Source organism: Neovison vison, chromosome 6, assembly GCF_020171115.1.
Source record: "Neovison vison isolate M4711 chromosome 6, ASM_NN_V1, whole genome shotgun sequence".
Lineage (NCBI taxonomy): Eukaryota > Metazoa > Chordata > Mammalia > Carnivora > Mustelidae > Neogale > Neogale vison.
Genome location: NC_058096.1, coordinates 221,087,700 through 221,106,156, shown reverse-complemented (window position 1 = coordinate 221,106,156; position 18,457 = coordinate 221,087,700). Strand labels below are relative to the sequence as shown.

The following is an 18,457-nucleotide window of genomic DNA, read 5'->3' as shown; positions in this document are numbered from 1 at the left end:
TCGCACCCTGGCTCATGGATGATGGAGAGGATGAAATGAAGCAGCCCACAGCTTAGCTCAGTGCCTGGGGCACAGAGAGCACTGTATAAGGCTTGGGCATTGCTATAATTAAAATGTTTTCATGGTGGTAAAATACACATACATAAGCTTACCTTAATTTGTCTTAGCCGTTTTTAAGTGCACAAATCAGTGACATTAAGTGCATTCACAAGCTTGTGCAACTATCCCCATCAACCGATTCCAGAACATTCTCCTCTTGCAAAACTGAGACTTCGTCCCCACGAAACACTGACTCCTCACCCCTGTCCCCATCCCTGGCGCCCACCATCTACTCTCTGTTTCTGTGGCTGGGACGCCTCTAGGGACCTCCTAGAAGTAGAAGTAGATGAGAATTGTCCTTTGGAGACTGGCCTCCTTCACTAGCTTAACATCCTGGAGGTTCATTTGTGTTGTAGTGCGTATCAGGATTTCCTTCCTTTCGAAGGCTGAGTAATATTCCGTCACGTGGATGGACTCATTTGTTTGTTAGCCCATCCGTGCGTGGGCACTGGAGCTGTGGGACCAGCGTGGTGATGGCGGAAAGTGTCTAGAAGGGTATTAAAGGTGAATCCAATGGGAGTTGTCAAGGAATCAGTCAGGGAATGTGGCTTTACAAGATACACCCGTGGAGGGACGCCTGGGTGGCTCAGTTGGTTAAGCAGCTGCCTTCAGCTCGGGTCATGATCCCAGGGTCCTGGGATCGAGTCCCACATCGGGCTCCTTGCTCGGCAGGGAGCCTGCTTCTCCCTCTGCCTCTGCCTGCCTCTTTGTCTGCCTGTGCTCGTTCGCTTTCTCTCCCTCTGTCTCTGACAAATAAATAAATAAAATCTTTAAAAAAAAAAAAAAAGATACACCCGTGGAGGGATGCTTGGGGAACTCAGTCGGTCAAGTGTGTACCCTTGGCTCACGTCATGATCCCAGGGTCCTGGGATTGAGTCCCTAATCGGGCTCCTAGCTCAGTAGGGAGCTCGCTTTTTCCTCTGCCTGCGACTCCCTCTGCTTGTGCTCTCTCTCTCTCTCTCAAATAAGTAAATAAAATCTTAAAAAAAAAATACATCCACAAGGGGCACCTGTCTGGCTTGGGTCCATAGAGCATATGACTCTTGATCTCCAGGTTGTGAGTTTGGGCCCCACGTTGGGCGTGGAGCTTACTTAAAGTAAAGAATGAAACAAGATGGGTGCCTGGGTGGCTCAGTGGGTTAAGGCTTCTGCCTTCTGCTCGGGTCGTGATCTCAGGGTCCTGGGATCGAGCCCCGCATCAAGCTCTCTCCTCGGAGAATGAAACAAGACAAAAAAACCCAAAAAGCAGAAAACAAAAACAATCCACAAATGTTTTGACACTCCTTTAAGAAGGCAGAGTGTGGGCGGCACTGAGTGACTTGTTTCTTACCAAATACAGCAGAAGTGATGATGTCCAACACCTCTGAGACTGGGTCATAAAAGTCATGGTGCCCTCCCTGCTCGATCGTGGATCACTTGCTGCCGAGGAAGCCAGCGGGCATGTTGCAAGGACACCCAGGAAGCTCTGGTGGCACCAGTGTGGGTGGGGCTTCTTGGGAGGGGCTTCTGCAGCCCCAGTCAAGCCTGTAATCGCTCTCTCTCTCTCTCTCTCCCTCCCTCCCTGTCGGGCTGCTGGAGTAAGGGTGCAGGGGTGAGAGAACACAGTGTCTGGGAGGGGGCTACAGCCATCATCCAGGTAAGCATTGATGGTGGCCTGGGTTCAGGTGGTGGCAGGGGAGATGGAGAGAAGTGGACAGGTTGAGCAGGTATTTAGGAAGTCAAACAAACAGGACTTGGGAGAATAAAAGGCGGAGATTGGGTCTTCATGACATGGGGAGATGAAGACGGAGCAGGTGGGGCAGGGGTGGGGAGAAGACGAGATGACAGGTTCCGCTGTGGCCGCACTGAGTCCCCGTCCCTGAAATGTCCAAAGGCCTCCGCACATGTAGCCACTTGTATGATAAGAGTAGACTAGAGGCTCTCAGCTGAGGGTGATTCTGCCCACCCAAGGGATTCTTGGTGGCATCTGGAGACATCTCTGTTGTCACAGCTTGGGGGACGCTCCCGGCATCTAGTGGGCAAAAGCAGGAGATGCTGTTCAACATACTCCCTCGCGCAGGATTGTCCCCCGTAAACGGAATTATGTGACCCCAAATGTCAATGTGCAGAACTGGAGAAATCCTAGGGTAGACCAAGAGTTAGAAGAAGAAATTGTCAATTTCAGCAGCTGTCTCTCATTCAATAAAGTTTTATTGCTTATCTCTCCAACACTGAAGCGCAGATCAAGCTTCCTGGGCAGCTCCCCTTCAAACGCTCCTCTCCAAGCAGCTGGCAAAAAGGGAAAGAGAGAAGGAGATTCCTGTGACCCGTCTTTAATGGATCTGGCCTGAGTCACTTAGCCAGATCAGTCACATGGCTGTGGGCCGTAATCGTCTTCTGCTGCCATTGGTCAGCTCAATCACATGGCCACACCTAACTGCAAGGGATGCTGGGAAATGTAGTCCAGCCATGGGCCCAGGAGGAAGAAGGAAAATGGGGGTGTGAATGGAGCCCGTCCTTGCTGTGGTGTTATTGTCCTCATTGTTGCTGTTATTATTTAGATCTATCATCTGCAAGAGATGACCCTTGAAGGTCATCCACGTTTCAGGACCTGTAGAGGTGGTGAGAGTTGCTTATCGGGTATGGCGGCGGGAAGGCTTCCTGAATGAGGAGGCATGGATGATAGGACTTTGAAGAAAGCAGACACCAAAAATCTGAGAAGTGGGAGAAGAACAGGAATGGGTGGCATCAGGGACGCATCCTTCATTCCTGACCAGGGGGAGCCTCGTAGGCCGGGGTGAGTGTCATGGGGACGCGATGGACCCAGGTGGCCTGATGTGTGCTGAGCGCCTTCCGGTTGCTTAAGGAATCGGATTGCCAGACAAAATACAGGACACCCGGTGAAATTAGAGTACCACATAAACGGCGAGTGATTTTTTTTAAGCTTCAGTGTATCCCAGATTAGGCATGGGACATACTTATGCTAAAATGGCATTGTTCTTCTGAAATGCAAATGTCACAAGGCATCCCGGATTTTTATTTGCAGGGAGGGCAGACTGTAGGGGACCAGGTCAGGTGCAGGTGACTGATGGTCAGGGCTGACACATGGGCAGATGTGTAAGCCCTGTGTTGGGAGAACTCTGGCTTCTACCCTGAGTGAGGTCAGGTAGAGCTGCGAGGCTCTGAGTGTAAGAGGCCGCTGCCCTGACTTGAGTAAGAGGCCCCCACACCCAGCCCTGGTACTTGGCAACACCTGCCCAGCGTCTTATCCCTTCAACAGTGCCGACGTTTGGGGCCAGATCATTCTCTTTTTTTTTTTTTTAAGATTTTTATTCATTTATTTGATAGACAGAGAGAGATCACAAGTAGGCAGAGAGGCAGGCAGAGAGAGAGGGGAAGCAGGCTCCCCCGCCCCGGGACAGATCATTCTTAATTGTGGGGGGACTGTCCTGTCCACTCTGGAATGTTGAGCAGCATTCCTGACCCCACCCACTCTAGCAGGAGCACTCACGGTTTGATGACCGCAAATGTCCCCAGGTGTTGCCTAGTGTCCCCTGAGGGGCAGGATCCCTCTGGGTGAGACTCACTAGGTTAGGGGATTCCCAGGATGCCCAGGAGACTCTGCATTCCGTAAGCATCTGGCCAGCTGAGGATATCCTGGGATCCTGCACACATTTAAATACACACATGAGGGGCTCCTGGGTGACTCAGTGGGTTAAGCCTTTGCCTTTGGCTCAGGGCATGATCTCAGGGTCCTGGGATCGAGTCCCGCATCGGGCTCTCTGCTCAGTGGGGAGCCTGCTTCCTCCTCTCTCTCTCTCTACCCGCCTCTCTGCCTACTTGTGATCTCTCTCTGTCAAATAAATAAATTCTTTAAAAAAATTAAAAGTAAAAATAAATACACACATGAAGTGGGGAGGAGAGAGGAGGGAACTCACAAATGCCAGGGGGTTACCCTGGTTTCTGCCGCCTGATCCACTGGGGATTTATTCTGGTGTCTAGTGTGAGCTAGGGATCGAACTCAACTTTCCCCCCAGATAATGAATGCACGTTTTGTCCCCCTTGGCGCTACGGACCTTTGGGGTTAGATCATTCTGTGGGGTGAGGCCAGCCTGGCCAATGCGGGACAGTGAGCGGCATCTCTGACCCCCACTCACCCACTACCCGGAGCAGCCTCTGTCCCCCCTCCCTGGTGAGAACCAGGACCACCAGCCTTTGCTAGTGCAGCTGGAAGGCAGAACTGCCCCAGTTGGGGACCCCAAGTTCTAGGCACTGTAAGACCCGGCAAGGAAGTGGGTCTGGAGCGCTAACGGAGGTGGGGGCTACCGGAAGACCTTTTCAGTTTCCTCCTTCTCCCGGCATTCAGTGAACTGTCTGGGCCAGGAGACACTGATGCCTAAGTGACCACAGGGTAGGGAGGCTCAGGCACGTGCTGACCACAACCCGACCCATCCAAAGACCGTCTGTGCCAGACAAAGAAAGGGCTTCCCTGTAGAGTCCGATAAAGCTTTTAATATTTAGAAGTTTGGGCACTTAATTCTGGCACTCCTGGCTCTCGGGTGACAGCTGCCCCTCCAGCGGTGGGCAGCTGTCCGGGTCCACAGGGGCACTGGTGATGATGATGGGAACCTTGGCCTTCACACTGGTCAGGGACCAGGGCAGGTGGACCGTGCTGACCAGCTCGTAGTGGGTACTCATGATCTCGCCGTCCTGCAGGCTGCTGCTCACGGACAGCACCTGCGGGAGGTTGAAGGTGCTGACGATCTTGGTGGTGTCGAAAGGTGTGATCTGCGTGTTGGCTTCCTGCCGGAGCAGCTCACTGCTTTCCGCCCGCAAGCGCCGCTCTGCGTTGGGGGTGAAGCCCTCGTATTGCACATGGGCGTAGAGGGCGAAGATGACCGTCTTGATGCACTTGCCGGTCTGGTTGTTGATCTCCGTGGTGAAGATGACCCTCTGCCCTGGGACGAAGGTGTTCTTTTCCATCTGGATTTGTAGGCAGATGGTGCCCTGGCTGCAGCAGTTGTAGGAGATCTTCTTCTCAGCCTCTACCAGCAGAGGGTTCTACAAGGGGCAGGGGGGGACAGACAACCGTGAGGGATCGCAGCCCTCCGCTCGCCCGCCTGACACTCCTCCGTCAGAGCTCCCGCCAACCTTGCGCTTTGGAGACTCTCCTAAGTAACGGGCAGTAAGATAGGATCTGGAGCCCTGGGGAGTTGGCAGGCAAGACCCTGCCATGATCTCCCAGAGTGCCTTATTCCATATCCTCTGCCTTTCTGATGAGCAACTTCCTCATCTGTAGACTAAGCCTAAGAAATCCACAAGAGGGGAACCTGGGTGGCTCAGTGGGTTAAGCCGCTGCCTTCGGCTCAGGTCATGATCTCAGGGTCCTGGGATCGAGTCCCACATCGGGCTCTCTGCTCAGCGGGGAGCCTGCTTCCCTCTCTCTCTCTCTCTGCCCGCCTCTCCATCTACTTGTGATCTCTGTCTGTCAGATAAACAAATAAAATCATAAAAAAAAAAGAAAAGAAAAAGAAATCCACAAGACCCTGGCTTTACCCCCACCTCCCCTGCTCACTTGCTGTGTGACCTCGTGTAAGCAGCTTGACTTCTCTGGGCCTTGGTTTTCTAAAAGACAGGAAATGTCTCACAATCTAAGCCCAAGCCTTGGGGCTTACCCAGGCAGTTCAGACTTTAGGAGAAAATATCGCGGGCTCTGAATCACGAAAGGAAAACCATAGAGTTGAAAGTACGTCGTGTGTTTCAATAAACGCCTCAAAATGCCGCCGTCCTGACGGCTCGTCAGCTGCTGGCTTGCAAGTAAAGGCACATGTGCATCATATTTAATGAATGCCTTTGGTGACCTTTTATTTTTGATTTGTGGGTGATATTTTAAAGGATTTGATGTGATGTGGTGGGAGACTGGAGGAATGGGACTTAGAATGATCACTTTCCACTTTTGCTGGCTTCCGGTGTCTTCTTGCAGAGGAAATCGACACTTTTTACAAGTGTGTGTGTGTGTGTGTGTGCACGCGCGCACACACGCACATGTGTTCCCTTTCAGCATACCAAAAGAGAGAGAGAGAAAACAGTGTGAAAAATACTTCCCAAACTCCCCTCCCACTTCCCATTAGTGACCTTAAGTTGGTCGCTTGAAACTGGCCCTAATGGGAGAACTTTCACCAGAGAAACTGGGAAACAGTACATCACAGCTGCCCCACACCACAGCGGGTCTTTAAGCAGCCCAGAGCTGCCATGTTCCTATGACCCGCTTCATCGGCATTTACACATTCTCCCGATTTGTTTCAGATCTCTGCTCGTTTAAGAAATAAATTATCAGGGGCGCCTGGGTGGCTCAGTGGGATAAGCTCTGCCTTCAGCTTGGGTCATGATCTCAGGGTCTTGGGATTGAGACCCGCATCGGGCTCTCTGCTTGGCGGGGAGCCTGCTTCCCCCCATCTCTCTGCCTGCCTCTCTGCCTACTTGTGATCTCTGTCAAATAAATAAGTAAAATCTTTAAAAAAAAAAAGAAATAAAATATCAGAGTTGTACAACCATGTGAATGTACTCAACCCTCATGGTTAGGATGGTTTTATGTTATGCGTATTTTGCCACAATTTAAAATAAAAACGAGAGATCTAGTTGAAATCCCCGTGGTTCCCTCCCTCATGCCATCCCCCATTCTTCCTGGCTCTCTGTCCTGAACTGGGGGTTTATCATATCTGGATTTTTTTTTAAGATTTTATTTATTTGACAGAGATCACAAGTAGGCAGAGAGGCAGGCAGAGAGAGAGGAGGAAGCAGGCTCCCCGCTGAGCAGAGAGCCCGATGTGGGGCTGGATCTCAGGATCCTCGAATCGTGACCCGAGCCGAAGGCGAGGCTTTAACCCACTGAGCCACCCAGGCGCCCCTGGATTTTTTTTTTTTTAAGATTTATGTATTTATTTGAGAGAGAGGGAGAGTACAAGTGGGAGGGTCAGAGGGGGAGAGAGAGAGAGACTCTCAGACCATGCCCAGCGCAGAACCCCATGTGGGGCTCGATCTCACGACCCTGAGATCATGACTTGAGCCAAAACCGAGAGTCAGATGCTCAACCAACCACACCACCCAGGTGCCCCACATCTGTGGGTATTTAAGAACACTCCTAAGCATTATTTCCCCTAACTGGGAAAACTCCACGAAACAAATCCGTAACTATGTCATTACAAAGTCAACTCTTGTAACTTCCGTCCAAGAAGTAGGGATTTGCCAGTTTTCCTCCCAAAGTCCCTCATCTGTGCCCTGCCCCCACCCCTGCCTGCAAACGGCAACAGCTTGGATTCTATAGCAATCGCTTTGTTGTGCCGACATAGTTGTGCCCTTACTACCTACACGGAAGGACCTGTTGCAAGATGTATTGTTTAAGAAGAAAGTGAGAAGAGAAGAACAATATTAACAAGCTCAAATGTATCTTCTAGGAAGAAAGGAAACATTATGGATTCCATTGAAATCCATGGGGTTCTGGGTCTTCTGCCCCTTGCCTCCTTCCTCCCCCCCCCTTTTTTTTAAGATTTTATTTATTTATTTGACAGACAGAGATCACAAATAGGCAGAGAGGCAGGCAGAGAGGGGAGGAAGCAAGCTCCCTGCTAAGCAGAGAGCCCGATGCAGGGCTCAATCCCAGGACCCTGGGACCATGACCTGAGCTGAAGGTAGAGGATTTGACCCACTGAGCCACCCAGGCTCCCCTCCCTCCCCTTCTTTGCCAGACCCGCTTTTGTCATTCTCATGTGAACTTTTATATTATTTAGGAATGCATGAGCTTGTGGTACAAGTATACCGTACTGTTTTACATATTTTTAAAAAAATTTTAAAATATTTTATTTATTTGACAGAGAGAAACAGCAAGAGTGGGAGCACAAGCAGGGGGAGTGGGAGAGGGAGAAGCAGGCTTCCCGCTGAGCAGGGAGCCCGAAGCGGGGCTCGATCCCAGGACCCTGAGATCATGACCTGCGCTGAAGGTAGACGGTTAACAACTGAGTCACCAAGGTGCCCCTATTTTTTTTATAATTAAAAAAAATTTTTAAGTATGCTCCATGCCCAGCGCGAGGCTCGAATTCTCGACCCTGAGATCAAGAGTCCCATACTCTGCTGAGGGAGCCAGCCAGGCGCCCCTGTTTTACATATATTAATACTTAAAATATATCAAGCTGTCCATGTTTTCTAGAAGTTCCCTTTTCTAGCTCAGCATTTTGTCATTGAAATGCATTCACACTAGCGCCTGACATTCTGGTTCTTTGGTTTTCCCACGGCCACTGAGTGTGTTGCAAAATAACCGATTCACTCATCTGCACCCCCCACCCGGACAAGAGGGACACTTACGTGCCATGTGCTACATGTATGTTTCTATGTGCTTGATATCATAAAGTGCTAGAAGGAGCATCCTGAAGGCTTTTTTTTCCTGCTCTTGCCATGAGAGTTGCTCTTAGCCCTGAGCTGGTGAACTTTTTCTCTAAAGGATGACTGATGACAAGTATTTTAGGCTTTGCAAGCCACATATAGTATGGGTCAGATACTCTCTATCAAATAAGTAAATAAAATCTTAGAAAAAACAGGGGCACCTGGATGGCTCAGTGGGTTAAGCCTCTGCCTTCAGCTCAGGTCATGACCTCAGGGTCCTGGGATTGAGTCCCCCATTGGGCTCTCTGCTCAGTGAGGAATCTGCTTCTCCCTCTCACTCTGCCTTCCTCTCTACCTGTGATCTCTATCAAATAAATAAATCTTATCTTAAAAAAAAAGAAAATATTCATTGCAACCCTCTGGATTCGTTTTCCTGTTATTTTTAGCCTACTCTCTTTATTCTATTGTTTTATACAAAACCAACATTTTACGAACATTAGCTGGCTGTAACCCACCAAATTAATCTTGTTCTGATAAATTCTCTATTCTGCTTTTTCACAACTGTTATATGCTGTCCAACACACTGATGTTATAGAAACAAAGCTGTTGCAACCCACCACATTTATATTTTGTTCTATTCTTTCTTTTTAAGAAGTTGATTGTAAGTTGCCAAGCAGATTTTCTTTGCTTCCTGTTCTATGTATTTTATTCTGTTCTGTTTTTTTCTTCTATTAAACACACACACACACACACACACACAATGTTTGCAACCCACAAGAGTGACTTTGTTTCTAATATTTTCTAGGTTGGTCTTGCGAATTCTTTCATTTTTTGCAAATATATTTGCACCCTGCTAAATTGATTTTGCAACCCATGAATGGGTCGTGACCTGAGGTTTGGAAAAACACTGCTCTAGATCAGATGCCCTTCCTCTTGGGAGACCTGGGCCTGACCCCTGACCCCAGGTGACCTCACCTCTCCCCTTGCCTCTGGCCCCCTTGCCTCCTCCGTCTTCCCCTCCCTCCCTCCCTCTCCTCCAGGAGGCTAACTGCAGGCAGTTTGACTCTAAATCCCTCCAGTCTTATTCGAAAATTCCTTGCATGCGTTAGGACCCTGGGGGCATGGAGGAACTTGCTGCCCTAACTCAAGGCCAAGCCTCTAGTTCTGCCTGTACTTGAGGGGCACAGCCATTCCCACAGTGGCCCAGTGGGGACTCCCATGCTAGGTCAGGCAGGGTAGCCAAAGCACCCTGATTCCCAATAATGTTGTGGGGGTTAACACACCCAACACTGGATTTCCTGGATCTGGGGAGTGTTTGGGAGCTCCGAATTCCTTTGGCACATGTGAAACTTTGTGGGGGGGACTCATCCAAACAGTACTTATTGGCATCAACTTGGTGCCAAGTTCAAGGAAAACCCATAGCAGTTAAGACCCAGCCCTGTCCCTGCTCCTGGTGGGAGGGACGGGGGAGGGAGAGGGACAATCAGCTCCTGAAAATGAACCAGGTCATTTCTGATAAGGGACAGTGATGAAGCTGTGGCCAGAGGCAAACCGAGGGTATGAACTAAGGAGAGGTGCGGTGGGGGCTCACTTGGAGCCAATGGTTAGGAAATGTCTCTGGGACAAGCTCCTTTCCCAAAGGGTGCTGACTTTAGGAAAAGGCAACACAGTCTTGTCCTTCAAGATTCTAAAGATACAAGGGCGCCTGGGTGGCTCAGTGGGTTAAGCCACTGCCTTCAGCTCAGGTCATGATCTCAGGGTCCTGGGATCGAGTCCCGCATCGGGCTCTCTGCTCAGCAGGGAGCCTGCTTCCCTCTCTCTCTGCCTGCCTCTCCATCTACTTGTGATTTCTCTCTGTCAAATAAATAAATAAAATCTTTAAAAAAAAAAAAAAGATTCTAAAGATACAGAGAGTGGAGAGGAGGTAGGGAAATGAGGTGCCCCGTGCAGGGCTGGCGGGAACGCAAAAGCAGTCCAGACACAGTGGAAAACAGGCTGGGGGGTGCCTCAAAGGCTCAAGGGAGTGGCCATCTGGCCCAGCAACTCCTCTCCAGGTATCCAGCCAAGAGAAACAAGAAGATACATCCACGAAACTAGCCAGGAAGTGCAAGCAATCCAAGTACCCATCGTGCACAAATGTGCACGCAAAATGCGGTCCACCTGCAAGACGGAATGTTACTGGGCAGTTAAAAGGGATGAGACACGGACAATACGCTCGTGAGTGGAATCAGCCAGACGCAGAAAGCCTCCCTATGATACGATTCCATTTCCCTGAAATGGCGGGAACAGGCAAATCTGGGGAGGGAGGAAAGGCATTAGCAGTGGCCAGGGCTGGGGGAGGGGTGTGAGGAGTTTGCAGGGGTGACAGCCCAGGGATGCAAGCTTCCCTCTGGGGTGACGGCAGTGTTCTCAAATAGAGTGGTGGCCGCACAACTCTGTGAACATGCGAGAAGTCATACGATTGTGCACTTTCAATGAGGAGATTATAAGATATGTGAATTCTAGGGGCCCCGGGGTGGCTCAGTGGGTTAAAGCCTCTGCCTTCCGCTCGGGTCATGATCCCACCGGGCTCCCTGCTCAGCAGGAAGCTTGCTTCTCCCGCTCCCACTTCCCCTGCTTGTGCTCCCTCTCTCACTGTGTCTCTGTCAAATAAATAAATAAAATCTTTCAAAAAAATATGTGAATTATAGCTCAATAAAGCTTTTAAAAACAAGTGGAAGGGGAAAATGTTTGCTTCTCCTGGCTCCGGGCTCCCCTCCCAGGGGGGCAAGTGTCTGTTGCTAGTTTCTCTGATCTCTTTCCGGAGACGTTTGTTACACCTGCAAGGAAGTACATTTCTCACTTGCAGGCTAGACACTGTGTTCTGAGCTTTGCTGTGCTCACTCAAGCCCACGACTTAGAGGCCCTGATGCCAAGAGCTGCCTAGTTCTGTTTCTGTTTCTCTCTCTCTCTCTCTCTCTCTCTAACTTAGCAATAGAATATTCCTTTGCTACTTTCACTCCCGTGGCAGTGAGCATTTAGGCTGATTCCAATTTCTTGCCACGAAAACATTGCCGTGAGAGGTCATGTCACAAGTGAAAGAATACCAGTAGGAGAAATTTCTAGAAGGAATATGGCTGGGGCAAAGTGCACGTTCATTTTAATTGGAATAGATACCGCTAAATTGCCCTCTGTTGGGTTTGTGAGAGTTGACTCAGCCAGGTGAGTGTCGACATGGCTTCTGAACAAAGATCTGAAAGTTGAGGGGGGAAGGATGGGAAGGTCATGTTAGAGTGTTCCAGGTGGCAGGCACAGCCTGTGCAAAGGCCCTGGGGCAGGGCCAGGCCAACATATTGGAAGGACAGCAAGGAGGCCTGTTTGGCGGGAGCCAAGAAAGCGAAGGGGAAGGGGCAGGTCAGGCAGGGCCTGTGGGCAGGCAGGGGGTACTTTGGTCTTTACCCTGAATGAAATGGGAGACCGGGAGGGCTGTGGGGGAAGAGGAAGGTCATCACCTGACTGCCTCTGGCTGCTCCGAGGACAGACAGTTGGGGGTCAAGGCTCTGTCTCTATGCAGGGGTACCTGGGTGGCTCGGCCCATTAAGCATCCAACTCTTGGTTTCAGCTCAGGTCACAATCAGGCGTTTGTGGAATTGAGCCCCACACTGGGCTCTGGTCTCAGCGCGGAGTCGGCTTCAGACTCCCTCTCCCTCTCTGCTCTTCCCTGAGCTCGCACGCACGCTCTCTCTCTCTCAAATAATTTTTTAAAATCTTAAAAAAAGAAAAAAACGACCTCCTCTACCAGGTTGAGCTCCATCATGGCTCACTGCACCAGAGTGGTAATCCCTGCCCTGGGCCCAGCTCCTGCCTTCCCCCTGGCCCCCGTTGTTTATCCTCCCCAAAGCAGCCAGAGGGAATCCAGTGATGACCCCCTTGTCCACCAGTTCTCTCACCTGCTTCAGGATGAAAGTCTAAGCCTTCCCGAGGCCTCTTGTTCCCTCCCTGCTCTTACCTTCTTCCCTCTCACCCCCTCCTTCACTCTGTTCCAGCTATGTGGCCCCCAACATGCCAGGCACAGTCCTGCCACTGGGCCTTTGCATGGGCTGTTTGCTCTGCCTGGAACCCTCTACCCCAGATATCCCCATGGTTTCCCCCTTCTCCTCTTTCAGTTCTCTGCTAAAATGTCACCTCCTCCAGTCGGTTAAAGACAGTATTGAGTAGTTGAAAAACGCTATTTTCATATCCTCAAAACTTATCTGTGATAACTCCCTTTGCTGCTATGATCTTGATTCTAGATCTTCCCGTTTACAGGGCATCTCCTGGGGGTGCAGACACCATGCTGAGCACTTTGCAGTCTTCATGGGTACCCATCAAGGGAAGAATGATTCTCCCCATTGTACAAATCAGGACAGTCAAGGCTCTGGGAGGTGTTATGAATTCCCCAAGGCCCTCTAGCTAATGAAGTATCTGTTGGCCAGATCTCAGGCTGAGTCTCACCCAACCCCAACATTTCACCCCAGCTTCTGCCTTGTGCCCCGCCCCCCTGCCCCCCCGCCCTGTAGATTAGCTCTGAAGGGAAGGCCAGAGAGGGGCCATAGTCTGCTCAGGGTAACAGAGAGAGCAGGTGGTCAAGGGGGCCTTGAGCTCAGGTCTGGTCCTCCCGGGGCTGTTCCACCCCTCCAAGCATCTACCCTTCCTGGGACCCTCCAGGACCATCCCAGGTTGTTGGCCGGGCTAGAGATGATCCCGTGACCTATGTAATACTGGTGTTGGAGGCTTGACAAGGTTCTTGGGGCCCATCCCTCAACCTGTGCCAGGCACTGTGGGACGTTCTGCAAGCCAGGCACTGTCTCTGCCCATTTTACAGATGTGGAGATGGAGGCACAGAGAGTCAACGTCATTTGCAGAGGGGTCTGGTCATTCTCTGTGGGGTATCGAGCAGCACCTGAGCCCCTACTCCCTCCATGGCCAGTAGCCCCCCTCCCCAGACCTGTCAACTGTAGATGTCCCCAGACCCATACCATCCTGTCCTCCCAGGGGAGGCAAGATTATCCTGGGTGACAGCCACCCGCACCACCCACCCCCGCCGCCCGCTGCCTTAGTTTCTACCCTGGTTTCGGATTCACCTTTTGTGAACTCACTGGGCCCCACAGAAAGCCATCAGCAACTTTCCTTCTTCCCGATAGGGGCCATCTCTGTTGCTTGCCTTCCCACCTGCCTTGGGTGAGCTTGGAGGACGAGCCGCACCGCCACCCCTCCCCCATCGCTACCTGCAATGGGTTTTCTTTATGGAAGTCCGAAGTCCCTTGAACCAACAAGTACATCCTCTTCTTCGCCAGAATGTGTTCCCGGCCCACGCAGGAGGCTTGCATGAAGTAGAAGACATGGCCGATTTTGCTGGTGAAGGTAGAAGGAAGCCTGGGAGGTAAGCTGAAATGGAATTCAAAGGTGTGGCTGCCTGCACTTAACCAATTATCTGAAAGCAAAACACACCGACGCCATCAGAAGGTTCTAGAATCTTTTTCCTTCTCCCCGCACCCCCCCCCAGCCGCCCTTTCTTTATTTGTTGTTTTGGCAGAGGGTTTGTTCTTCGTCTGGCCTACCTGTCCCCGAGCTAGGCTGAGTTCTGTGCTTTTAGGGATCTGCACGGTCCACAAATATTAGGTCTAGGCCTCAGCTGGGCTGGAGGTGGGGGGACACCTGGTGGGTGAGGTGGCTGGGGTGGTCACCCCAAATTACGCAAACTACCATAGGGATGTGCTCACCCTTACTCTGGGTCTGAGAAACTGGAGGTCCAGCCCTTAGTCTCGCATTGGTTTAGCAAACCCACCTTAGGCCCCTACTGTAGGTTTTACGCTTTATTTACCAGAGTGGGCGGGGCCAGTTCAGCTCCCTGCCTTCCCTGAGCTTGGCCCTCAGTGCCCTGCATACAGTAGGCACTTAACATTGCTTGAGAGGCAACAGAGGACCAGGGAGAAACTCACCCGGCCCCCATTTCTGCAGCCTCCCCTATTTTATTTACTGTGTCTTTCATTCGTCCCAAAGCCTCTCTTTCTTGTGTCTTGGCCACTGGGTGGCAATCCCGATGACTCTGGGGACCTGGTTTGTTCCGTCCATGGCCCCACCCGGAGCCTCTGGCCCAGTGCCGTGTGCGGAAGGCGATCAGTAATGCGAAATAAATGAGTGAATCCATCGGAGGCTCGGGGTTATGCTTTTGAGGGGAAATGCCCAGCCATGGGAAGGGGTGGTGATGTTGGGGGTGTCTGGGTGGGTTGAGAAAACGAACACTTACGAAGCACTTACTGTATGCCCCACACTAGTCTAGGCCCTTTATATACCATTAAATCACTAACTCCTCAAAGCAATCTCATGGGGCAGCCCCTTTTTCCGGTTCCCATGTTCCGGAAGGGCTAGCGGGACACAGAGAGGCTGTTGCTGAGCAGTAAGGGCCAGCGGGTTGCGATTCTTCCCCTAGATTATCTGCACGCTCAGCTCTGAGCTCCATAGTTCATCTGTGAAGAGGCCTCTCCATGACCTCCCAATCTAAAAATTATAAAAGTCTAAAATTAAACTTTGTTCAGCCAGGCGTGGGCTGAGACCTGTGGAACACATGGGAACACTCCCATGTACATACTCAGGGACGGACGTGTGGCTCCCGGGCAGCTCAGCCTCCCTGGGGTCTGTCTAGACTGTGGATCTGAACCCGCTGGAGTTGGGAACTGGTTCTTCTCTCCCTAGAATGTCTTCCCTGCCTCCTCACGCGTTCCCTGGGACCGTAGGACTGATGATTTTGTCTCCTTGTATATTTCACTGTCAGAGGGAGATTTGTCAAATAACAAGACGGATTCGTTTTTTTTGTTTTTGTTTTTGGCCTCTTCAAGTGGTCATTGGGCTAAGGCTAACATTTTGTCCCCGCAGGGAAATGACTTTGTGAGTTCAGTTTGAATATCTGGGTTCTGATCAGCTCCTCCTGTCTTGTTATTTTCGTGTTAATGTGTATCTGATGGTCATTGTTATACACAGCGTCCCTCCTTGGGAGGGACCCAGCCTCTGCCCATTTCTGGTATCCCTGGGGCTTTGCTGATCCCCTAGCAGACATGGTTACCTTCCAGACCCAGGTTCCTATTATGGCTAGAGGTGGCTGCTGGCTTCGTCCTTACCCTCTACTGGGAATGTCTTCATCTTGTGCACATAGTCGGCCTTGTTGTTGCAAATAACATCTCTGCTATAATCACGTGATGCCCCGATTTCTTCATTCCACTCCACATAGCCCCTTCCCACGAGCTCGACCTTCACAATAGGGTCCACCAGGGTGCTGTTCAGAATTAGAACCACCTGCCCTTTGATGCTGGAGCCGGCCAAGTAGATGGCATCCTTGGGCAACACTAATTCGATCGACTTCACCACAGACATGGGGGGTTGGGGTGGTGGGGACACATCCTCCCTCCTCCCCCATGCCACTGAGATTCCCGGTTCCTTTGCCGCAGTGAGGTCACCTGTCTGTGACATCATCCAGCCAGGGTTCTGGGAAGGGTCTCCCTAGGGGCTGGGAGGGGAGACGAGGCTGTTGTGCAGGGGTGGGACAGCTTGGGAATTCCAAAGTCCTCACTGGTGTATGAGATGACAACCTGACCCCTTTTTCCTAAGAAATAACAGATACATAAGCCAAACCAACCGCAAGACCCTAGCATTTCTGTCCCATAGGGAGCACCTGTCGTCATGCTCGGAGGTTAGAGGCCTGGGTGGGGGTGGGGAGGATGCTCCTTAGGACATCTGCTTAGAGATGGGCCCCAAGTCTTCTCTGCTCTGCAGATGGCCCCTGAATGTGGTATGTGCACTTCTCAGGGTTCATAGACTGGTTAAGCTCATACACAATCACTGTCACTTTAATGGGTCATTCTCTATACCAACCAGTTCCTGTTAGGAAAAAATATATATATATAGATATGGCCAGGACGTGAAATCTGGTGTGTCCTGGCTGAATGCTTAGTTGCATCTAAACATGAACACCATCTCCTTACACATTTGACATTTCTCTTTACACCTGGTCTCCCCCATCGAATGGGAAGACCCTGCAGGGTGGGACTTGGTCTCTGTAGGCTTTGTGCCTACCAACGTCTGCTTGACTCCAGGCTTGTACTCAATGAGAAAGATCTCATCTGCCTCACAGACTCAGGGAGGCCTGCTTGACACCTGCCCGTCCCTGAGATGTGTTCTATATGCGGCTGATGACTGTGGGTGCAGAAAGACACTCAGTAGCATACAGACGGAGTTCTGAAGTTGCAGGAAGTTAACAAATTCCGGACTTTGTATTTTGGACTCTATTTGTTCCCTAGGACATCTAAAACAAATCTCCACAATTTTAGTGACTTAAAACCCACAAATTCATTCTCCTACGGTTCTGGAGGTCACAAGTCCTAAATGGGTCTTAAGAGGCTAAAATCAAGGTGTCCTAGGGTTTCAGGAGAGAATCTGTCGCTCACCTTTTTTGGCCTCTATAGTTTTCCCACCTTCCTTGTCTGTTGCTCTCATCATTCCAACCTCTACTTCCCTTGACACTTCTTTGACGTGGTCCTTCTGCCTCTCTTGCTTCACTTGTTAGGACCCTTGTGATGATTTTGGACCACGCTGCATCATCGAGGATGATCTCCCCCACTGGAAGATGTTGAATTTGATCTCATTGGCAAAGTCCCTTTTGCCGTGGACGCTAACATATTCACAGGCTCAGGTATTAGGGTATGGCTAGCTCTGACTGGGGGCAGGGGGGGGGACATTGTTCCATCTACCATCTGGGTAAAGAAGGAGCAGTGCCTACAAGGGACTCTGCTCGGGTCCGAAAAAACCTGTACACGCGGAAGGTGGAGGTCACTACTTTTTGGCTCACAGCCTTCCCCGTGCTGCTCAGTGCTCTCAACAGATAAAGACCAGATACCCCCTGAGGCCTTAGATGACACCTCTGTGGGCTTGTCCCCTCTCTGCCCAGCTACCCCGGCCTCCTGGCTGCTCCCCCTACATTTCTAAGTCTTTTTAGGCCTCTGAGCTTGCCTGTCCCTCCTCGACCCATCTGTCCTTGTTTTCTATCTCAGATCTCAGCTCAAATGTCATTCGTTCAGAGGCCCACCTCTCTACCTCCGCCAGAATGTCCTCTCTGCCCACCCCCACAGGCCTCTCCAGCTATTGTCCTGTCTTCATTCCACCTACTAGTATCTGAAACGATTTGCCTTACTTACTCATTTTTTTGCCTTTCTTTCCAGACAAGAATTTACCCCTCTAGAAACCACCAACAGAGTTGGCCTCGCCCATTGTTGGGCCTTGCCCCTACATCCAAACACTGTGTCCGGGCGCTTTGTAGGTGCCCAGCATGGGTCACTTTGTGCCCGCGAAGACTGGCCAGAGCAGAGCAGGCAGGGCGGAGGGGGCAGGGCAGTCCTGCCCGCCTGGACAGCCAGAGAAGGCGGGAAAACGAGGCGGGAAAACCCAGCAAACAAGCCCTGCGGGTGGGTAGGGTGGGGAGCTCTAGCAGGCCCTGATGCCAGGAAATGGGAGCTTGGGGCGATCAGGCTGGCCATCGGGGTACAGGCAGTCTTGAGAGGAGCCCCACATTCTACTAAAGCGTTTAAACACTGATTCCGGCCTTCCTTGCCCGACTGGTCAGTGCGTGCCCGTGCCCCGGGAGAGGGGCTGTGGGAAAGGGACTTAAAAGGTCAGGGGATCCCTATCCGGGGTCTCTGCCCCGGGGTTCCCTAGGACTCCTGAGGGACACGCAGAGTGGGGGGCGCCCAGCTCCCGCCACTGGGCCAGGTTGCACACTGGGCGCGCCCAGCAGAGCGCGCAGGGCTGGGCGGGGCCGTGGCCCGCTGGGCGGAGTGGGGGTAGACGGAGGAGGGGGCGCCCCCCACCCCCTTTCTCGCTTCCCGCCACTGCGGCGGCCAATCACCAAGTAGGAGCCCGCCCCTGGCGCGGCCTCCCGCGGCCCCGCAACTCCCAAACGCCGAGTTTTCGCGGGAAAAAAAATCAGAGCAGCTGG

The 18,457-nt window shown here is 51.5% G+C and overlaps 1 protein-coding gene across 1 annotated transcript; it reads right to left on the bottom strand.

The window, feature by feature from the left end:
• Positions 1-4,568: 4,568 nt before the first annotated feature.
• ARRDC5 (arrestin domain containing 5) lies at positions 4,569-15,911 on the bottom strand. Its single transcript, XM_044254488.1, has 3 exons — positions 15,591-15,911; positions 13,701-13,906; positions 4,569-5,139 (listed from the first exon to the last, which is right to left on the bottom strand). The coding sequence occupies exons 1-3, from the start codon at positions 15,841-15,843 to the stop codon at positions 4,612-4,614; spliced, it is 987 nt and encodes a 328-aa protein (XP_044110423.1). The 5' UTR covers positions 15,844-15,911; the 3' UTR covers positions 4,569-4,611.
• Between the last annotated feature and the right edge of the window lie 2,546 nt (positions 15,912-18,457).